The sequence below is a fragment of the Danio rerio genome, chromosome 9 (assembly GCF_049306965.1).
Source record: "Danio rerio strain Tuebingen ecotype United States chromosome 9, GRCz12tu, whole genome shotgun sequence".
Taxonomy (NCBI): Eukaryota; Metazoa; Chordata; class Actinopteri; order Cypriniformes; family Danionidae; genus Danio; species Danio rerio.
In genome coordinates this window covers 33,808,951-33,827,303 of record NC_133184.1, presented here as the reverse complement: position 1 = coordinate 33,827,303, position 18,353 = coordinate 33,808,951, and the positions used below count along the sequence as shown (strand labels likewise).

General features: G+C 36.5%; 1 protein-coding gene across 10 annotated transcripts in view; it reads left to right on the top strand.

Moving 5' to 3' along the window:
• Positions 1–18,353, top strand: part of ankrd44 (ankyrin repeat domain 44) — a 52,616-nt gene that overhangs the window by 11,540 nt on the left and 22,723 nt on the right. For 5 of the 10 annotated variants that reach the window (XR_012385508.1, XM_073912868.1, XM_073912866.1 and 2 more), the window contains exons 2-14: positions 4,906–4,989; positions 7,082–7,160; positions 7,460–7,530; positions 8,634–8,834; positions 9,816–9,903; positions 10,952–11,094; positions 11,163–11,375; positions 11,449–11,527; positions 12,250–12,364; positions 12,446–12,528; positions 14,162–14,225; positions 16,230–16,298; positions 16,610–16,750. Coding sequence is in view for 7 of the 10 variants with exons in the window: in XM_073912868.1 (XP_073768969.1) it covers positions 4,906–4,989; positions 7,082–7,160; positions 7,460–7,530; positions 8,634–8,834; positions 9,816–9,903; positions 10,952–11,094; positions 11,163–11,375; positions 11,449–11,527; positions 12,250–12,364; positions 12,446–12,528; positions 14,162–14,225; positions 16,230–16,298; positions 16,610–16,750 (1,430 nt within the window). In the remaining 3 variants the exon portion in view is untranslated. Of the gene's footprint in view, positions 1–4,905; positions 4,990–7,081; positions 7,161–7,459; positions 7,531–8,633; positions 8,835–9,815; positions 9,904–10,951; positions 11,095–11,162; positions 11,376–11,448; positions 11,528–12,249; positions 12,365–12,445; positions 12,529–14,107; positions 14,226–16,229; positions 16,299–16,609; positions 16,751–18,353 lie in introns of those variants that run through there. The other 5 variants (XM_073912865.1, XM_005167785.6, XM_005167783.6 and 2 more) reach the window with 3 other exon arrangements.

Below are 18,353 nucleotides of genomic sequence, written 5' to 3'. Positions count from 1 at the left end.
AGGATCAGATGCATGAAAATAAAAATACATAAAATTGTTCAACATTTTTCGTGTTTTTATAGACCTGAGATGCTTGAAATGACTAACAAAAATGACTGATGGCTTGTGGCGAATTGGCATAGCAGAGATCATTTTTCTTATGGAAGATGAAATGAGTTTGAAGTGAGTGGGTGTAAGATGGCCTGTTTCTGGAGCTGAAAATAGAGCCGATCTCAACAACACATCTCCTGTTGTCTGTACACAGAGAGGTTGTTTGCATACGAGCCTATTTAAGAGAAAGTCAGATCGTGAAAGAAGCTATTCTTAGAAAATTTTATATTCTTTATTTTTATTTAAAATTAACAGAGTTCCTCAACATTTACTCACTCTCAAGTGGTTCTGAATGTTTATTTTCAATTTGAACGTGAAACAAGAAAGATATTCTGAAGAATGTTGGGTAAAATATATCAACATCCATAGTAGGATCTAAAATACACTGTAAAAATGCTGAGTTCCAAACAATTCCCTCATGTTGTCTCAAAACAAAGGGATTAAAAGGGCACCTATGATAAAAATCATCTTTTGTAAGCTGTTTGGACAGAAGTGTGTGTATGTATAGTGTGTCCATAGTCATATTGGAGTGATAGAAACACAAGAAGTCTCTTTTACAATTTCCTGACAATAAAATAGGATCCAAATCCCAGGGATTTTGAGGCCCACCGCAATGTGACGTAGGAATGCGGTTCTCCCAGCCCACCGAATTGATTGACAGGCACCATGTTTCTGTAATAACATGTCTAAACATGTCCATAGAACATTCTTTGCAAAGAAACTGTGATTAAAATATCTATTTAAACTCTGTGATCAGTTGCTTCTCAAGAATTAGTTTAAAGTGTTTAAAATGTTTTCAAATAAGAGCATGTTAGTAATAAAAACAATAAAATCGCTATCCAACTCTTAACCGCTATAATCACAACCACATGGTGTCAGCAAATGCATGTGTGCGTGTGACTCATCATTTCAGAAAGGCTTGAATACACTCCACCACAAATACATTAAATCAACTTACTCTGTATTTTTGACTAATGAGCTGTAGTTTGGCTTCATCCTTGTCTGTCCCTATTTCTGACTGCTGTTCATCTGATGTTAGGCATGAGAAGCAGACACACACGTGGCAACTGTGGGCGGGGAGAAGTAGAAGATTTGCATTTAAAGCCACAGGCTACAAAAACAGCTACAATGTCCCCAGGCACCAAAAAGAACAAATTCTGCATTGTATAATAAAAAAACTGATGGGAATTTTAAGCTGGAACTTTACAGACACATTCTGGAGACGCCAAAGGCTTATCTTAAATCTTATAAAAGGAGTAAAATAGGTACCCTTTAAGTTTAATTAATAGTTTTTACCATTGTAAGTGGATTGAACGTGGAACAATTAAGTTGTTCCCCACAACAAGCCAAAATTGTGTTGATTCAGCTAATTTTAAATAAAGAGTTTGAACCATTAAAACTCATTTTTAAAAAATGTACTAGAAGCCATTAGCTGTTTTTTTTTACTGGATTTTCATTCATTCATTCATTTTCTTGTCGGCTTAGTCCCTCTATTAATCCAGGGTTGCCACAGAGGAATGAACCGCCAACTTATCCAGCAAGTTTTTACACAGCGGATGCCCTTCCAGACACAATCCATCTCTGGGAAACATCCACAAACATATTCACACACACACTCATTCACTACGGACAATTTAGCTTACCCAATTCACCTGTACCGCATGTCTTTGGACTGTGGGGGAAACCGGAGCACCCGGAGGAAACCCACGCGAAGGCAGGGAGAACATGCAAGCTCCACACAGAAACGCCAACTGAGCCGAGGTTCGAACCAGCGAGCCATATGCCTCGCCCCTACTGGATTTTCAATTAAACTCAAATACGTCTAAAACAATCAGAGGATGAGTAAATGATGACAGAAGGTAATTATCTGCCTATATAAGTATAAATAGCATAACACTACACAAATCTTTTATTTTTGGGTAAACTGTTCATTTAACTTTTCGACTCAAAAAGCTATGATATAACTGCTAGAATTCCATGATATACAGCTATGAATTAATCTAGGGTTTGTATACTAATATACTGCAAACATTAAAACACCCCTGTTCTGGCAATCTTTTTTTAGCGCTGAGCTCTGAAGAACCCAGTGTGTTCATTTGCATGTTGGCTTGACTGCATGCGTTCTGCTGTATAGCGGAAGTGAAAATGCTTTCCACGCTTCCTCTGTGTTGCTTCTGCGAATGTGAAAAAAAAGAATCAGGAAGTGAGACGTGGGGGTTAATACAAACTGAGACGATGGAGGTTTAGATGCAGCCAATTTTGGCTTAAAACACTTTGCTGTGCCTTCGTTATCCCACGCATGTGTCAAATTATCATGGCCTTTAAATGTGTTGCCATTTTAATGTATGAAACTTAGCACTTAAAGAAAACAGAGGGCAAAACTACATTTATAAATATATTTGGGATGACTTTAGTCTTTAGTTGTTTCATAAAGAAGGACCGAAGATGATAATTATGTAGAGGAAATATGACTTTCACTCAATGTGTGGTGCAAAAGCTTCCTTGGGGCTCCCAGGGCTCGATTTGGCCTCCCTGTAATGACGCCATTTCATGGAAATGGTGAAGGCTGTGTGGTTTCGTAGCCTAGTTGTCTGGTAGTGTTAGAAATTTGTGCTGAGAAACAGATGCAAAGAACTGATCATTTGAACTGAATGACAAAGTTATTCCAAACGATTTTCTAAAGAAAATATGGTGCCCTGCATAAAGTCTGTTTATGCACAGTGCTAGTGTGATTGTCAGGGAGTTGCTGTATGATAGCTAATACATTTTGAGTGGTTTGTTGTGTATTCCTATAAGTGTCTCTTGCTTGAGTTGTTGGGTTGTTGCTAGCTTTTGGGATTTACAAGTAGTGTACAAATGTAAGAGCAGCAGACGAATACATTTTCTTTTGTTCTAGGAAATTTACATGACCAATTTTACATGCTTTATTCAAATAGGAAAATCTTTCACCTTTTTAGATGACGGGAATTTGTCAGAGAAAATAAGCTAAACAATAGTAAATATGATGCACAATACATTAACGTTGATTTAGGCTTAATAGTTGCTGGATATTTGTAATTGTAAATTACATTCTCAATGCAGAAAAATAAGAGATATAAATGATTTTAAAAAGAGTAGATCTAAATGCCTAGTGGTCATATACTGACTTATGGACTATGAACTTTTTCTAGTAACTTGATTCATACACACACTACTTTTTTAAACTAAAAACTTTAAGTAATCTTTGTCCCCCGAAACATTTAATAGATTGGTAAGTTATTAGTCTGGCTTACAGATGTTATTTCACCAATAATGATGTTTAACCCTTGAAATGAATACAGTGCACAATTACTTTACAAAGGGTATAAACAGATGTCGGAGCCAACTTTAAATGGGTCAGACTTGAGCTCCAAGTGAGCTGTACAAATCTCCTGGATTTTTAGTTTGTTTAATTTCCTGAACATGACACAGAGTTCAACCTATTGTGTTTTATGAAAATCTACATCTACCCCTACCCAAATCCCAATCTCACAGTAACCTGTTGTGTTTTATTAAACTCGATTACACGTACCCCAACCCAAAACTCAACCTCACAGTATCCTGTTGTGTTTTATGAATGCGTATTACAGTTAAACCAACCCTAGACCCAACCTCACAGTGTCATGTTGTGTTTTATTACTGTATATTACAGTTAAACCAGCCCTAAACACAACTTCACAGTATCCTGTTGTGTTTTATTAATGTGTTAAACCAACCCTAGACCCAACCTCACAGTAATCTGTAGTGTTTTATTAATGTCAACACCTACCCCAACCCTAAACCCAACCTAACAGTATCCTGTTTGGTTTTATTACTGTATTTCTTTTAAACCAACCTTAGACCCAACCTCGCAGTATCCTGTTGTCTTTTATGAATGTCTACATCTATCCCAAATATTAAACCCAATCTCACAGTAACCTGTTGTGTATTTTGAACATCTACACCTAAACCTACCTTAAATGCAACCTCACAGTAACCCATTGTTTTAATAATGTCCTTTACACTTACCCCAACCCTAAACCTAACCTCACAGTAACCTGTTGTGTTACACCTACACCAACCCTAAACCCAAACTCACAGTATCCTGTTTTGTTCTATTTATGTCTAATACGCCTACACCAACCCTAAACCAAACCTCAGAGTAACCTGTTCTGTCTTATTAACATCAACACCTAGCCCAACCTCATAGTAACCTGTTGTATTATTTTAACGTCAACCCAAACTCAACCTCACAGTAACCTGTTGTGTTTTATGAACATCTTCACCTACCCAACACTAAACCCAACCTCACAGTAACCTGTTGTGTCTTGTAAACGTCAACACTTACCCCAAGCTCATAGTAACCTGTTGTGTTTTAATAATGTCAACACCTACCTCAACCCTAAACCCAACCTCACAGTATACTGTTGTGTTTTATTAATGTATTATTGTATTAATGTCGGTCACCCAGCCTACTTGTTGTTGAATTCCTCCCACTTGAAGGTCTCCGGTCTGCAGCAATACCTACTTGATTATGTTTTTTGGGGAAAACTAAAACTATCCTAAATGTCATTTTCCTTTTCTAAGGTTTGTAGTTCGTTCATAGTGACTAGACTGACTTTATTGCTGATGGCCAATATCTTCCTTATGTGTGCTGTACACAATTATTTAAACAAAACTTTTCTTCTATTATCCTAATTAGCAGCACATTTACTCCTTAAAATTTCTTAGCGTAGAGCCCATGTTGGAGGAAGCAAATTCTCTAAGTTTGAGTAATATTAACACTTATGCTTTCTAACTAACCTCTGTTGTTCACAGCCACCGCTAGTCCAAGCCATCTTTAACGGAGACCCAGATGAGATTCGTGTGCTCCTATGTAAATCAGAAGACGTCAATGCACTGGTATGAGTCAGTTTCTTCTGCTCTTCTCCTCACATGACTATATCTCATCCCTTTGTTACTTGCAGCACAACAGTCGAGGAATCCCATGGAAAGCTGCCAGAGATTTATATACGTTGGTTTCAGTAAAAGCAACAGGACACAAAATAGTTTTCAGGGTTATTCTTCTTCCAGGATATTTATTTATTCGGCTTGCCTGTCTGTGTCCGCCCTAATGGCTCCAGCAAGAATTAGCTTGCTGTCCGAATGTTTTATGAAGAGCCGCCGGTCACGATTTCAGGCTGGATGTGCAAACAGGTTCAGACAATGGACACGCTGAGATGTCACCACTGCCAGTGTGTGTGCACATTAGTGCTACAGGGATTTGTAAAGACTCCTTTGTTGTGCACCGCTTTGCAATGACAGACAATCAGCATATTCTATTAAGAAGTTAAAAAGTCTTAAAAAGGCCCAATTCTCTGTTAAAACGTTTTGACAAATTTTTATCTGCTCTACAATTCACATTAAATGCTTTTTCAAACTATTTCTTTGTCGAATTCATGCAGCATATTTCCAGTAGAAACAGGATTTTAGAGTAAAACATAAGGATCTTCAGGATTTTCTCAACATTCTGTAGATGTAAAATAAAGGTTAATATGAGTAGCCTATTCTTATTTCTTAAATACACTGTAAAACAAAACTAATCTACGTGTAGGTCTACTGTTGGTTAAAATGCTAAAGTTTGTATAGACTTGCATTGGTGGACTTGACTAGACTTTAAATTTGTCCTGGTTGTTAATTCACAGTATAGTGATGACACCAGAATACAACTATTTATAATTATGAAGTTGAATTATTATGTTTGAGACATTTGTCTCTGACAACATTATTAGACCTTTTTATTCCACTGGTAAAACGAAAAATTTGTCATTATCAGATTCCCTCTTGCATTATATTCAACATTATATAGGCTAAAGTAGTTGTAATATTGACAGTGTTGCACATTTATTCTCATGCACAACACTTTGTATTCGCTATGAAAAAAAAAACATATCAGATGCTTGTTATAATCATAACTGCACAATGCGATAGGATTATTTAAATGATGTGCGTGGTTTTGGTTTCACTTTCACTGGTCAGTGCGGCTCATGTCACGGCTGCTGTCACTTTGGAAAAAATAAAGCATACATGGAAATCATATTTCCCATGCGGCTCCCAAAAGATCACTTTAACTGAACGTTACTTACATCTATATTACCTGTTATTCACAGCCTATGTGAATTACAGTTAATATGTTTGTTCACTAAAAGTTGACATCATTCACCAGCACGCGTGTGTCCTCTCAGTAGTAAACAAACAAAATTTGTGATTTCGCAGCTGCAAATACCTCATAACATTAAGACAGAAATGACATTTTCGGGTTAATTATACCTTATGAATAAAGTGTGTGACACTTTTAACACCATTCGGAGGTGTTTGTGTTGCTGAGCAATATATATAAAACAACGTAAAGATTTGTGCGGCACCTTTATGCTTCGCCCGAACTTGAAATATATTTGGCTGAATGGTACAAATGCTGAATTGAGATCTTGTGGGGGCGTTGAATCATGATCGCAATCTTTTTTCGATTAATTGTGCTGCCCGATTTACATGTGCTAGTTGTGGTAGTTGTTTTTTGCTATAGGTAGTTGTAGATGGTATTGAAAAATGTCTGCAATTTTTCCAGACAAAAGTTATTATAGGTGCAAACTTACTGGTAGAAAATATACCACAATTTAAAGAGCTATTTACAAATTTACTACAATTGTAAAGGGTTAGCAAAAATCCTTGTAAAAATATTAGTAAATGTTTACATAATTGACTGTATTTTAAGCTTTGGTGAGCAAAAGCAGAGCAATGCATTATTTCACAAGCATTTAAAAAACAAATAGGCCCTAAAGATTTGAATGGCAGTCATGCGTTTTTCTTGTGTCATTTAAAATGCGTTTCATTCTGTGCTTGTTTGCTTTGCTTGTAGTTGGGGTCCTAAGCGAACTCACGTGGAGTAAAAGCCACAAAACCTTGATTTGATTCAACATCTTCTTTCCACCATCTCTGTCACCTGTCTCTTTTTCAGGATGCTGAGAAACGTGCTCCCCTGCATGCAGCAGCCTTCCTCGGAGATGCTGAGATCACAGAGCTCCTCATTGTGTCAGGTGTTTCTCTCTCCCTCCATTTCTTCATTACCTCAATTCTATAGTAGCTTTATAGACAACTCTTATAAAAAATGCAGTCCTTTAAAAGATTATGATTACTCAAGCTGAAAATTATGCCATTATCTATTTACAATCACATTGTTTTAAATTCTGTGTTTATCTATTTGGAATTGTATCAACATGAGGGTGAATGACAGACTATTTCTTTTGGGTGAACTATCCCTTTACTGTTCAATTAAACATTCCTCATTTTTTAGATATTAATAGTTTTATTTTTCTCTTTTACTACCTCATTTTAGGTGCACGGGTCAATGCCAAAGACAATATGTGGTTGACTCCACTCCACAGGGCAGTGGCATCACGTAGCGAGGTGGGGACAAACATGTTTCAGTGAGAACCAGATGTGTAATAATGTCACACAGCAGGATGCCTTTACAACAATGCTAATCATATGCAGCAGCTTCTGTGTGATTATAAATTAGGGTTGGGCGATGTTGACCAAGTTGGCATCAGATGATGTCTAATGTGAAACATCGAGATGGACGATGGCATCGTCGTCGTAGGGATGAATTACTTATGAATAATAAATTAATTCATAACAAAATAATAAATTGTAGCCTACTGTTTCAACTACCTGACCAGCTTGGTCTTTGTTTTACCCATAACCAAATCATACATAAATAAAGATAAGTTACACACAAATTACCACTTGACAATCACTTTTTCCGCATGAATAGGCAGAGTGGTCTGTGTCGTTATAATGGCTTCCACAAACTTGGTTGATAAAACAAAGTGCACAACCAACATTATCTGAGGTTTTTGCTAAAATTAGTAAGTACAAGCGTGAAAGCAAAAGATTGAAGCAGTGTACTGATGTTGTGACACATTACCTGATCGTTTCAAAAGACTGAAGAGCCGTTAGATAGAGACAAGATTAATTAAATATCATGTTTAGCAACTATAGTGAGACACAATTTAGCGGTACATCTTTAATAAACTGTCAGATGTGCACTGCTCTCTGGGGTTTTGTGCTCAAAGCACCCACTGACTGCCTGGAGCTCAGATGTGCACGTATGCTAGAGAGCATGACAGCGTGTGTGTGTGTGTGGTCACGTGATGTGCCTTTTCAACGTTATAGTGTGGAAGGAGGGCTGTTCAGAAATGCTAATTGAAATGCCCGTGTGGACGTGATTCGTTTTTGTTCTACAATTCCATTTTAAAACTAAGACGTATTAGTGTAAACAGGATCTAAGTGTGTGTTTATGAGCGGGTTGCTGCTGCGATGGGGGCGGGGTGGAGGATCGAGATGTCGGCTCAGCATCGTGATGTCTATCACACATCAGGGATAGACGATGGCATCGTCTGTCGACCCAACCCTATTATAAATGTATTTTTTTAACCCTTAATTCTGATTGGTCACATATTTTCCTACTGTCCCAATATAATGACATGATTTTCTTGAACTATTTTCAGGAAGCTGTTCGTGTGCTAATTCGTCATTCTGCTGATGTTAATGCTCGGGATAAAAACTGGCAGACACCTCTGCATGTCGCTGCCGCCAACAAGGCCCTGCGCTGTGCTGAGGTCATCATCCCACTACTGAGCAGCGTTAACGTATCAGATCGTGGAGGACGCACCGCCCTGCACCACGCTGCCCTCAATGGGCACACAGAGGTACTGCTAGTTGAAAACAAAATTGTGAAGTCCTTTTCAAAGGTGCACTAATTTCATTTTAAAGCGGACCTGCTATGCCTGTTTTAACGAAATGTTAAATAAGTCTCTGATGTCCCTAGAGTGTGTATGTAAAGTTTCAGCTCAAAATACCACACAAATAATGTTTAATAACTCTTTAAAACTGCCTCTTTTATACAAGAATAGACACACTGAAGACACCCATGATCAAGTAGTCTGGTGTGATGATGATGCAATAGCCCCTCCCCCTAAAATAGACTTGACACTGGGAGTTGATTCCTGTCTTGACACTAGAGAGTCCAGGAATTGACTCTTCTGAAGTTGATTCCCCATGCCTACTTCAGTTATTTTGAAAACAGCACACTGAACATTTACATGTATTTGAATAATTATCCATAAGTCACCATCTTTCAAGATTTATCTCACTTTTCTGGACACTCAAAGTGGTTTAATGAACAGTATAGAGTCCCCATCACTATATTAGGGCATTAGGTCCCACACAGACCACAGATTGAGCCTCCCCTGCTGGCCTCTCTTATATATTTTCCAGCAGTAACCTAATTTTCTAATGTGGTCTCCCATCCCAGATGTTGACCAGTTGAAGCAGTGAGCTAGCAGCCGACATTTTAAAGTCTTTCTGAGAAAACTTCCTGAGCACACAGTCCCTGTTGTTTGACACTAATTGTTGGAAATCCATTGTGGCAGCTCCACTATGGCAATTTTTAGATAGGAAGTCACATTCGCTCTGCTACATACACAATTTCCCACATGTTGTGAAAAATCTCAACAATGCAGAATGGGTTTGAAAGTCATTATATAAACTATGACACAAACACATAGAACACAATAAGGCTTCAGGAGACCTGTAATTACTGACACACTCATGCCTTATTGCCTGTTGAGACTGACACACGCACACTCAGTTTCTTAATGTTATTCACTTTCCTCTCTCTTTTTCTTCAGATGGTGAGTCTCCTTCTGGCAAAGGGTGCTAACATCAACGCTTTTGATAAAAAAGACTGCCGTGCACTACACTGGGCAGCATATATGGGTGAGGGGATGTCCAATAAAACTTGTGACACTCTGCACACACATGCAATGTTTACGCTTCAATTTTGAATTAAGACGCAAAATATTAGTTACCACGGGGCTGTCAATAAAATCACAGCTTATGCAGTCTGTATTCAAATAGGGTGGGTGACATCATGCACTGTGTTTTACAATAATATTGTATATATTTTATTTAGTTTTTGAAGGAATAAACCCTTGATAAAGACTTGTTTTGCTTTTGAATAAATTGTTTAAAGGAATGATTTAATGACATCTAATTTCGACTTCACAGTTCTACATTTATGCAATACAAAAATAGATTTTGTTGATGCTGATTTCATTTGATTGGTAAATATCTATAGTGCATCGTTGTTGTAATTGCATATATTGGTGAAATGTAAAGATGTTACGTGATATACAATATATTGCGTAATATTATATTAATATATAATATTAATATATTAGTAATTATATATATTAAAAGAATTGCCTGTATTAAGATTGAACTAAAAAGGCAGACTTAATTAAATTTGTTCTCATTTGATTTAATTTATTTTTATTTGAATTTAATGTAGATTTTAATTAAATTTAATTATATTGGTTTTGGAATTTAATTAAATAAAGTTTTTTTAAATTTTTTTTTAAATATTTTCAATTTAATTAAATTTATATACATTTAAATCAAATTAAATTGAATTGGTTTTGGAATTTAAGTTAATATAATTTAATTAAATTTTTAATATAATAAAAAATATTTAATTTAATTGGGTTGTATTTGGAACTTAATTCAATTTAAATGTAATTTTTGAAAATTGTAAAATGTAAAATTTTTAATTGAATGGAATTGAATTTGGATTTTATTTAAATTAAAATCGATTTATAATATAATTATTTTTTTAATTTAATTTAATTAGATTGCATTTGGAATTTAATTTAATTAATTGCTTTTTTAATTTAATTTAATTTTTAAATAATTTTTTATTATAATAATGACATATATCACATTTAATGTCTAATCTATTCTTTATCTCTGCTTTACACTCTTGTAGGTCACTTAGATGTAGTGTGTTTACTGGTGAGCCAAGGGGCCGAGATCAGCTGCAAAGACAAGAGAGGATACACACCTCTACATGCCGCCGCTTCTAACGGTCAGATCGCTGTCGTCAAACACCTGCTCAGCCTGGCCGTAGAGGTACTCAAACGTTACATATAGGAAGGAGAGTCTAGCTTTAGCTGACCTTTATGTTGTTTGTTTGACAGATAGATGAAGCCAATGCCTTTGGGAATACGGCCCTGCATGTTGCGTGTTTTAATGGACAGGACGCAGTGGTCAGTGAGCTGATAGATTACGGTGCTAATGTCAGTCAGCCTAATAACAAAGGCTTCACTCCTCTCCACTTTGCTGCTGCGTCCACTCATGGTGCCCTCTGTCTAGAGTTCCTGGTCAACAGCGGAGCAGATGTCAATGTCCAGGTATGTCTACTTGGACTAAATATAGACAGACAGTCCAAATCATGTGTGCTTTATGCTAATGTTGTCTTCTCAGAGTCGCGATGGGAAAAGCCCTCTTCATCTGACGGCTGTTCATGGGCGGTTTACACGGTCCCAGACGCTCATTCAAAACGGTAAAATGTTTTTTTTAAGCATCTACGACCCACATAGAAATCTAAGGGCAAATAAAGAACAGTTCACTCTTACTGGAGCCCAGGGAATGCTTATGTAACTTATGGTAAAAAAATTAGTTGCCCAAATTTGTTTGTTAAGGGAAAATATTAAATATTTTTTAAAAGCAGCAAAAATCAAGAAAAACACTAAAATATATAAATTTTTTAAAATTTGTTAATGTTTTGTGTAATATTTTGCATAAATGTAAATGTATTGTTTTCCTTTTTCTAAAGATGTTGGCTGATTAAAATATTTTAATAAATATATCTATTTGCTTAATCTGTTTTAGTCAAATGCACCAAAATATATCACCAATATTCTCTGAGAAATGGATAAAAATATTCATTTCCAAATAGGGTGTACTCATTTATGCTGAGCACTGTATATTTTTAGGCTACATTTTCATATACATATATTCATACGGCTGCATATATACACACATACATTTGTCATTTCAATGGCAGGGAAAAATACATATATGCAAGCACCTATTTTTGCAGTATTTCGAAATATATGTTGCATATGACATATAATACATATAGTTTATATGTCAAATTCAAATATAAACTGAATATAAATGTCATATGTATTTTGCATGCTTTTCTAAGTATCAGATTTCTGTATGGGGATAGTTGCATTCACATTTAGATTCTGATGTTAATTTGCAATGATTTTTATGCAGGAGGAGAGATTGATTGTGTTGATAAGGATGGAAACACTCCACTGCACGTTGCTGCTCGATATGGTCATGAACTTTTGATTAACACTCTAATAACGAGTGGAGCCGACTGCACAAGGTTTGAGTCTACCTTTGGATTTTGATTTAAAATCTTGTTAAATAATCACTGCACGTCTCTGATATACTGTTCTCCTTGCAGAAGAGGCGTACACGGCATGTTCCCTTTGCATTTGGCAGCTCTGAATGCTCATGCTGACTGCTGCCGGAAACTCCTCTCTTCAGGTACAGACTACACCACCAAATCAGAAACTGCCATTGGACTACCTTGATTTATCACTGTAAACCTAGATTTTTGGCATAAATGCGCATGAGGCCACACATAAAATATTTGAATATTGCTCTGAAAAGGAATGGGATCAGCAAATGTTCGTTCTCTCTGCGATTTCCATAATCATTTATAAAAACAATAATAATGAAGCAATCCACTCAATAAAATTAGTTATTCTTGCTAAATGAGGCACTTAATTTTTTTCCAAATATATTTTTATTGAATGTTTTTGATGCAAAAAAATATGAGACATTTATATTGAGTACATCATTCATATCATTTGAATTCTGATCCTTTCATGAAAACTATAATACAGATAATAAGTTAAGTTGTAATTAAATAAACAAATAAACATAAAAAGCACATAAAATACAATAGCACTTAATTCTAATTAAATTTAAAAAAATTCTGACCCCAAAGGTTGAATTTTAGTTTAGTTTATATATATATGTGTGTATGTATGTATGTATGTATGTATGTATGTATGTATGTATGTATGTATGTATGTATGTATGTATGTATGTATATATATATATATATATATATATATATATATATATATATATATATATATATATATATATATATATATATGTATATGTATGTATATATATATATATATATGTATGTATGTATATATATATATATATATATATATATATATATATATATATATATATATATATATATATATATATATATATATATAGTACAAAGGACAGACAAAACAATTCAAACCACACAATATACATTAAAAAAGACAGTTATGCTACAATTTCATCAAAGGTCACTGATAATGCTCCTCAGTAAGCATTTATCAACAACAATAAATGGCATTCTGAGATTTCTCCAAGTGACAGATAAACTTATAGATCAAATATCTCATCAAAGCAAAAAATGATCGAACTCTTACCTTACAGAATAGCTCACTTGTACAACACCATTTGTTTTAAGAAGAATCTTCATACAATCATTGTATGTAACTTGCAGCTTTATGGAGACTCTTTTTTTTTTTTTAAATTATACCACAGAGGAACTGTGTATAAAGAACTGCAAGTTCTAAAGAGTTTTACCGTAACCTGCTCTTAACACAAATAAAACTTTCTCACCAGCATATTTGCTTGAGCATTTAGCCTTCGACGTTCCCTGTTTAGGTCTGGCATGCCCTTATCTGCTATTTTAACTCTGACTCTTGATTGTGGGTTTGCTGCTGTATGAAATCATAGACTGTAGATCTGTTCTTTTTAAGTTGTTCTGCTTAGTTGCACACATTTTTGTTCTCACCTCTGTAAGTGATGGGTGTTTGTCTTGTCTTTCCTGTGTGCACTGTCTTTGTTTTTCCTGCACTAACATCCTTTCTCTCTCTGTGTCTCTCTTTCTCTCACACCGTCTCTTTCTTGGACTTCTTTTTCCTCCATTTCACACTTTCCCCCTACTGCGGTCTGACACTGTGGCTGTCTGCGTCTGGTTGTGGGGACACTTTCCTCTTCTGTGCACTGTATCCTTCCTCCTCATCCTTCCATTCCTCTACAGGACGGAGGTATAGCATAATGTGCCCTCTCAGTAATGACTCGGTCCTGTCTGCAGGCTTCCAAATCGATACGCCTGATGACCTGGGGAGGACATGTCTGCACGCTGCAGCCGCAGGAGGGTGAGTCTGTCAATCTGCAGATCTGATTTTTACTTGTTGAGCTGCAGAGTCAGATGGGATTGTATATAAGATGTGTGCTATATTAGAACAACTAAAGCTGGTCTGTGAACACTTGATTACTCAATTTAAATATATGTTTTTATAACTAGAGTTATAAAACTTTTTGTTTTTTCATTGTGGCTGTGGGTAATTTATAGGAATGTCAAGATCTGTTTTTTGGCCCTAGAGTCTGACTCAGTTGATTTTGAGTATCTACCGAAACCCGATCCGATACTTCTAGAGTACATAAGTTAGGTTTATTTATAAACTTATTTCGAGAGGATCACATGGCCATGATTGTTCTCAGCTGTTCCCGCATCAGCTCGCGATTGATTGTGCAATCAGATGATTCCTAGCTCACTATAAATAACCAGAGTTTTTCTTATCTTATTATCTTCACCTGGAAGAAACCCCCCTCCCACTCCCCCTTCATTCCAGTTGGGCGACACCGCGGCCCAGTGATTAGCTCTGTTGCCTCACAGCAAGAATGTCTATGGTTAAAGTCCCTACTAAACCAGATGACATTTCTGTATGGAGTTTGCTCTTTCTCCCCATGCTTGCATGGGTTTCCCCTAGGCTTTCCGGTTGCCTACCACAGTCCAAAAACACTCAACCTAAGTAAATTGAACACACAAAATTTATACCGTAGCCAAGCTCTTAGTAAGTACACCTCTCCTCAGTCATCCATATCCGTAATTTAGTTAGAAATAAGCCGGGGGGAGTTCATCGAGATCTACCTGAGCTCAAACTCCCTCCCGTTTGCAGGGCGAGAGGGAAGCCCAGGGCTCGAGGATCTCATAAGCTCGGGCCTCTCTCCTGGGACAGCATGCCAAACAAGCTTTTATTATCAATCATCAACTAAGTGTGAACACTTGAAAGAAATAAAGAAAAAAGAAACAGATCCAGGGTGTTCCTTATTTTTTATTTACTTCACCTTAATTTAACATTCAACAACTCTGTTAATAAACAGAGCACTTCTGTAAGGTAGCTTGGATAATCAAGCAATAAACTAAATAATTTCTTCACTTTTGGACTTTAGTGCAACAGTTAATATAAAAAATATAAAAACAAATAGCACCTCAACTTAAAAAACCCTACAGGCAATCGCAAGTTTACATATCTCACAGTTTGCTATGGGAATGTTGCCGCCATCAACTTTATAATAATACCATCAGATCACAGGCATACTCGCACTTTCTGCATCAAGCTCAAAAAAGAGATCAAACTCTGTGTCACCGCATAATTAAAGATGTGTTAAAAAATAATGAGAACATATACATATATACATATATATTTGAGTTTTAATTGGGAGGTAACGTCCTATTTCGATCGAGTTGAAAGCCATGTGAACAAACCCGATGTCCAATCATGGGCTCAGATCTGGCTCTCCCTAGTAATTTATATTTTGATCATTGGAAGATGACAGATTTGTCAACAGGTTGTCAAATGTGACATCTGTATATACACATCTATGGTTGTGGTGATGATGACCAAGTTTGTGTTTCAAAAACATCTTTCAAAATTGCTAAAGCAAAAACAATTCTCAAATCTAATCAGAGAAATCATATATAATACATTTCTTTTAAATAGCCGAAATAACTAGTGCATGAATAGGATATTTCAAGTGTGCATATGCATTGTAGAGCAACAAAATGATTAAACCTTTAATTAAAATGATTGGGCAATTTAACTGTAAAAAGGCACTTCCTTTCCTTTAGCTGAGATGTAGAGGATAGCAGTTTTACTATTTGCATTTGCAGTTTCACTGTCTTGTGCATTTGATCTCTCTGTTTCTGATCTGACTTTTTGATACTGCAATATTATGCGAAACTGGTAGGAAAATTTAGAAGTGATTAAACTAATGACTAACCCTTTGTGAGACCTGCTGTGTGCCCACATATCAGGTCAAGGCCTGAAGTCCAAGCTAATCTCACTCTCTCTCTCTCTCTCTCTCTCTGTCTCTAGAAATGTGGAATGTGTGAAGCTATTGCTCAGCAGTGGAGCCGATCATAACCGCAGGGACAAACATGGAAGGTGAGTTCTTGAGTTCCTGGTAAACATTTATGTCAAGGCATTTATCCAACTAATTGCTGAGTTGTCCAGTTCATCACAGACAGTATACATATCTGTGCAATTGTGTGCAGTTTTGTGCTATTCTTGGTCAGTGCTATGAAATGTAATGCAAATGGCAGCTTTTTTCAGATGTTTTCACAGCTGTTTATAGAACCACCGATCAGCACTTATTACTGCATACATTAAATGAAATCATCCCTTCTGTAGTAGTTTGTTCTATCATGCTTATATTTGTCATATTATTTCCTGTCTTTTGTTATGGATGTCGACAGGACCCCTCTTCATTATGCGGCAGCTAGTCGTCACTTTCAGTGCCTGGAGACTTTGGTGTCCTGCGGTACCTGCATTAACGCCACTGACCAGTGGGGGCGCACTGCTGTTCACTACGCTGCTGCTTCCGACCTGGACAGAAGGTACGTGCATCATTAAACAAGGATTACTCTCATAATTGGTAAAAATAAAGATACATATAAAAAAAATATTGCGCTTTAAGCTTTTTAGACTAAATATTATGACGGATTTAAAGTACACATGAAATCAAAACTAACCATACTGATTTTATTTTTATTTTAGAAAAAAATGGCTGCGTTCAAAAACCGCCTACTACTCAGTAGGTACTGCATTTGAATTTACATGTACTACTCGGCCGTTAGAAAAGTACATTCCATACAGTTTAATTGTGAGAAGTATGAATGAAATTCGGGCATACTACATCCGCCATGCGTTAGTTGCGTCGCTTCATTCCCATTCATAAATTCTCTCGCAGAGCATCATGGGATAGCGCAGCATGCATGGGATGCGCACTTCAGAATCTCGCCGGAACGAGTAAGTCATTCAGGTACTTCTCGCAATCTGATTTTTGAATTCTATGAATTCGAATGTACTACTTGGCTCACGCACTGATTTTAGCTTACTGTATAGTATAGAAACATGTGGTTTCAGACGCAGCCAATGTTTTGCCTTTATAATCTAAAAATTAAATCTAAAAATGCACTTCCTGTTTGTTTTTAGTTAGATTTTCAGATTATGTCTGTCTGAGGTATTTGGCTTGGTTACCATACTTAACCACACCAACTCCACTCCAACTGTCTGTTAAGGCTTGTACACACTGGGACACTTTTCATTTGCGTTTATCGTCAGCGTTTTTCGAGGCGTTTTTCACTTTCAAACCCAAGTAATTTTCACTGATGTCGAGCAGAAGAGTAAGCAAAATCACTCCTTGACGTTAGATGGTGCTACACAACTTTAAGCTTCTGACAACCGCTTGTAACATTGAGGAAGAATACAGAAAGTTCACAAGCTTGTTATTAAAATTACTGGCGATTCCAGCAAGCATGGATGGTTCAAGTAGCAGCTCCAGTTGTAGCGATGAAGAAATGATTATTGTTCCCTAGAGCAATAAGCAGCTCCTCGTTTTTCAATGTGCGCTCGCATTGACCGTTTTGCGCTTGAGCGCCTTTAAGTGCTGTTTATTGTAACTTCAGCAGCTCTATGCATGTGAACAAAAGTGGCAAGTTGATTGGTGGAGAAGGTTTTGATGTGGCGAGTCAAAACAAAAGCAAAAAAAAAAAAAAAAAACTAGCTTGAGGCGTTTCTTTAAAAAATGACACTTACGCCTGCCATTTTGCGCATTGGTTTGCACGATCACATTGGCGCTCTTTATGTAGTCATGAGGTGTTAAACGTCGTCGGGAAACGCGAGCAAAAATCGTCCTGGTGTGAACGGGCGTTTAGCTTGTAACAACTCTCTTGAATCCCTTTTCCCGATCTTTATGAATGACATGCCTGTTTTTTTTTTACATGCAATTAGCTTGCAGTATAAAATACAAGCCACGCCCACTGTTTTGTCATGTTATATTTTGTTTCTCTAGGAACTGTGACACAATAAAACAGCTTCCGGTTTATGCAGACTTTAAAGGTTGAAAAAGAAAAGCCTACTTGGTTTTAATATGCTTACTTTAGAGTATGTGCACTGTCCAATCCACTGCCTTTAATTTTTTTCCGTTTGGTTATTGGA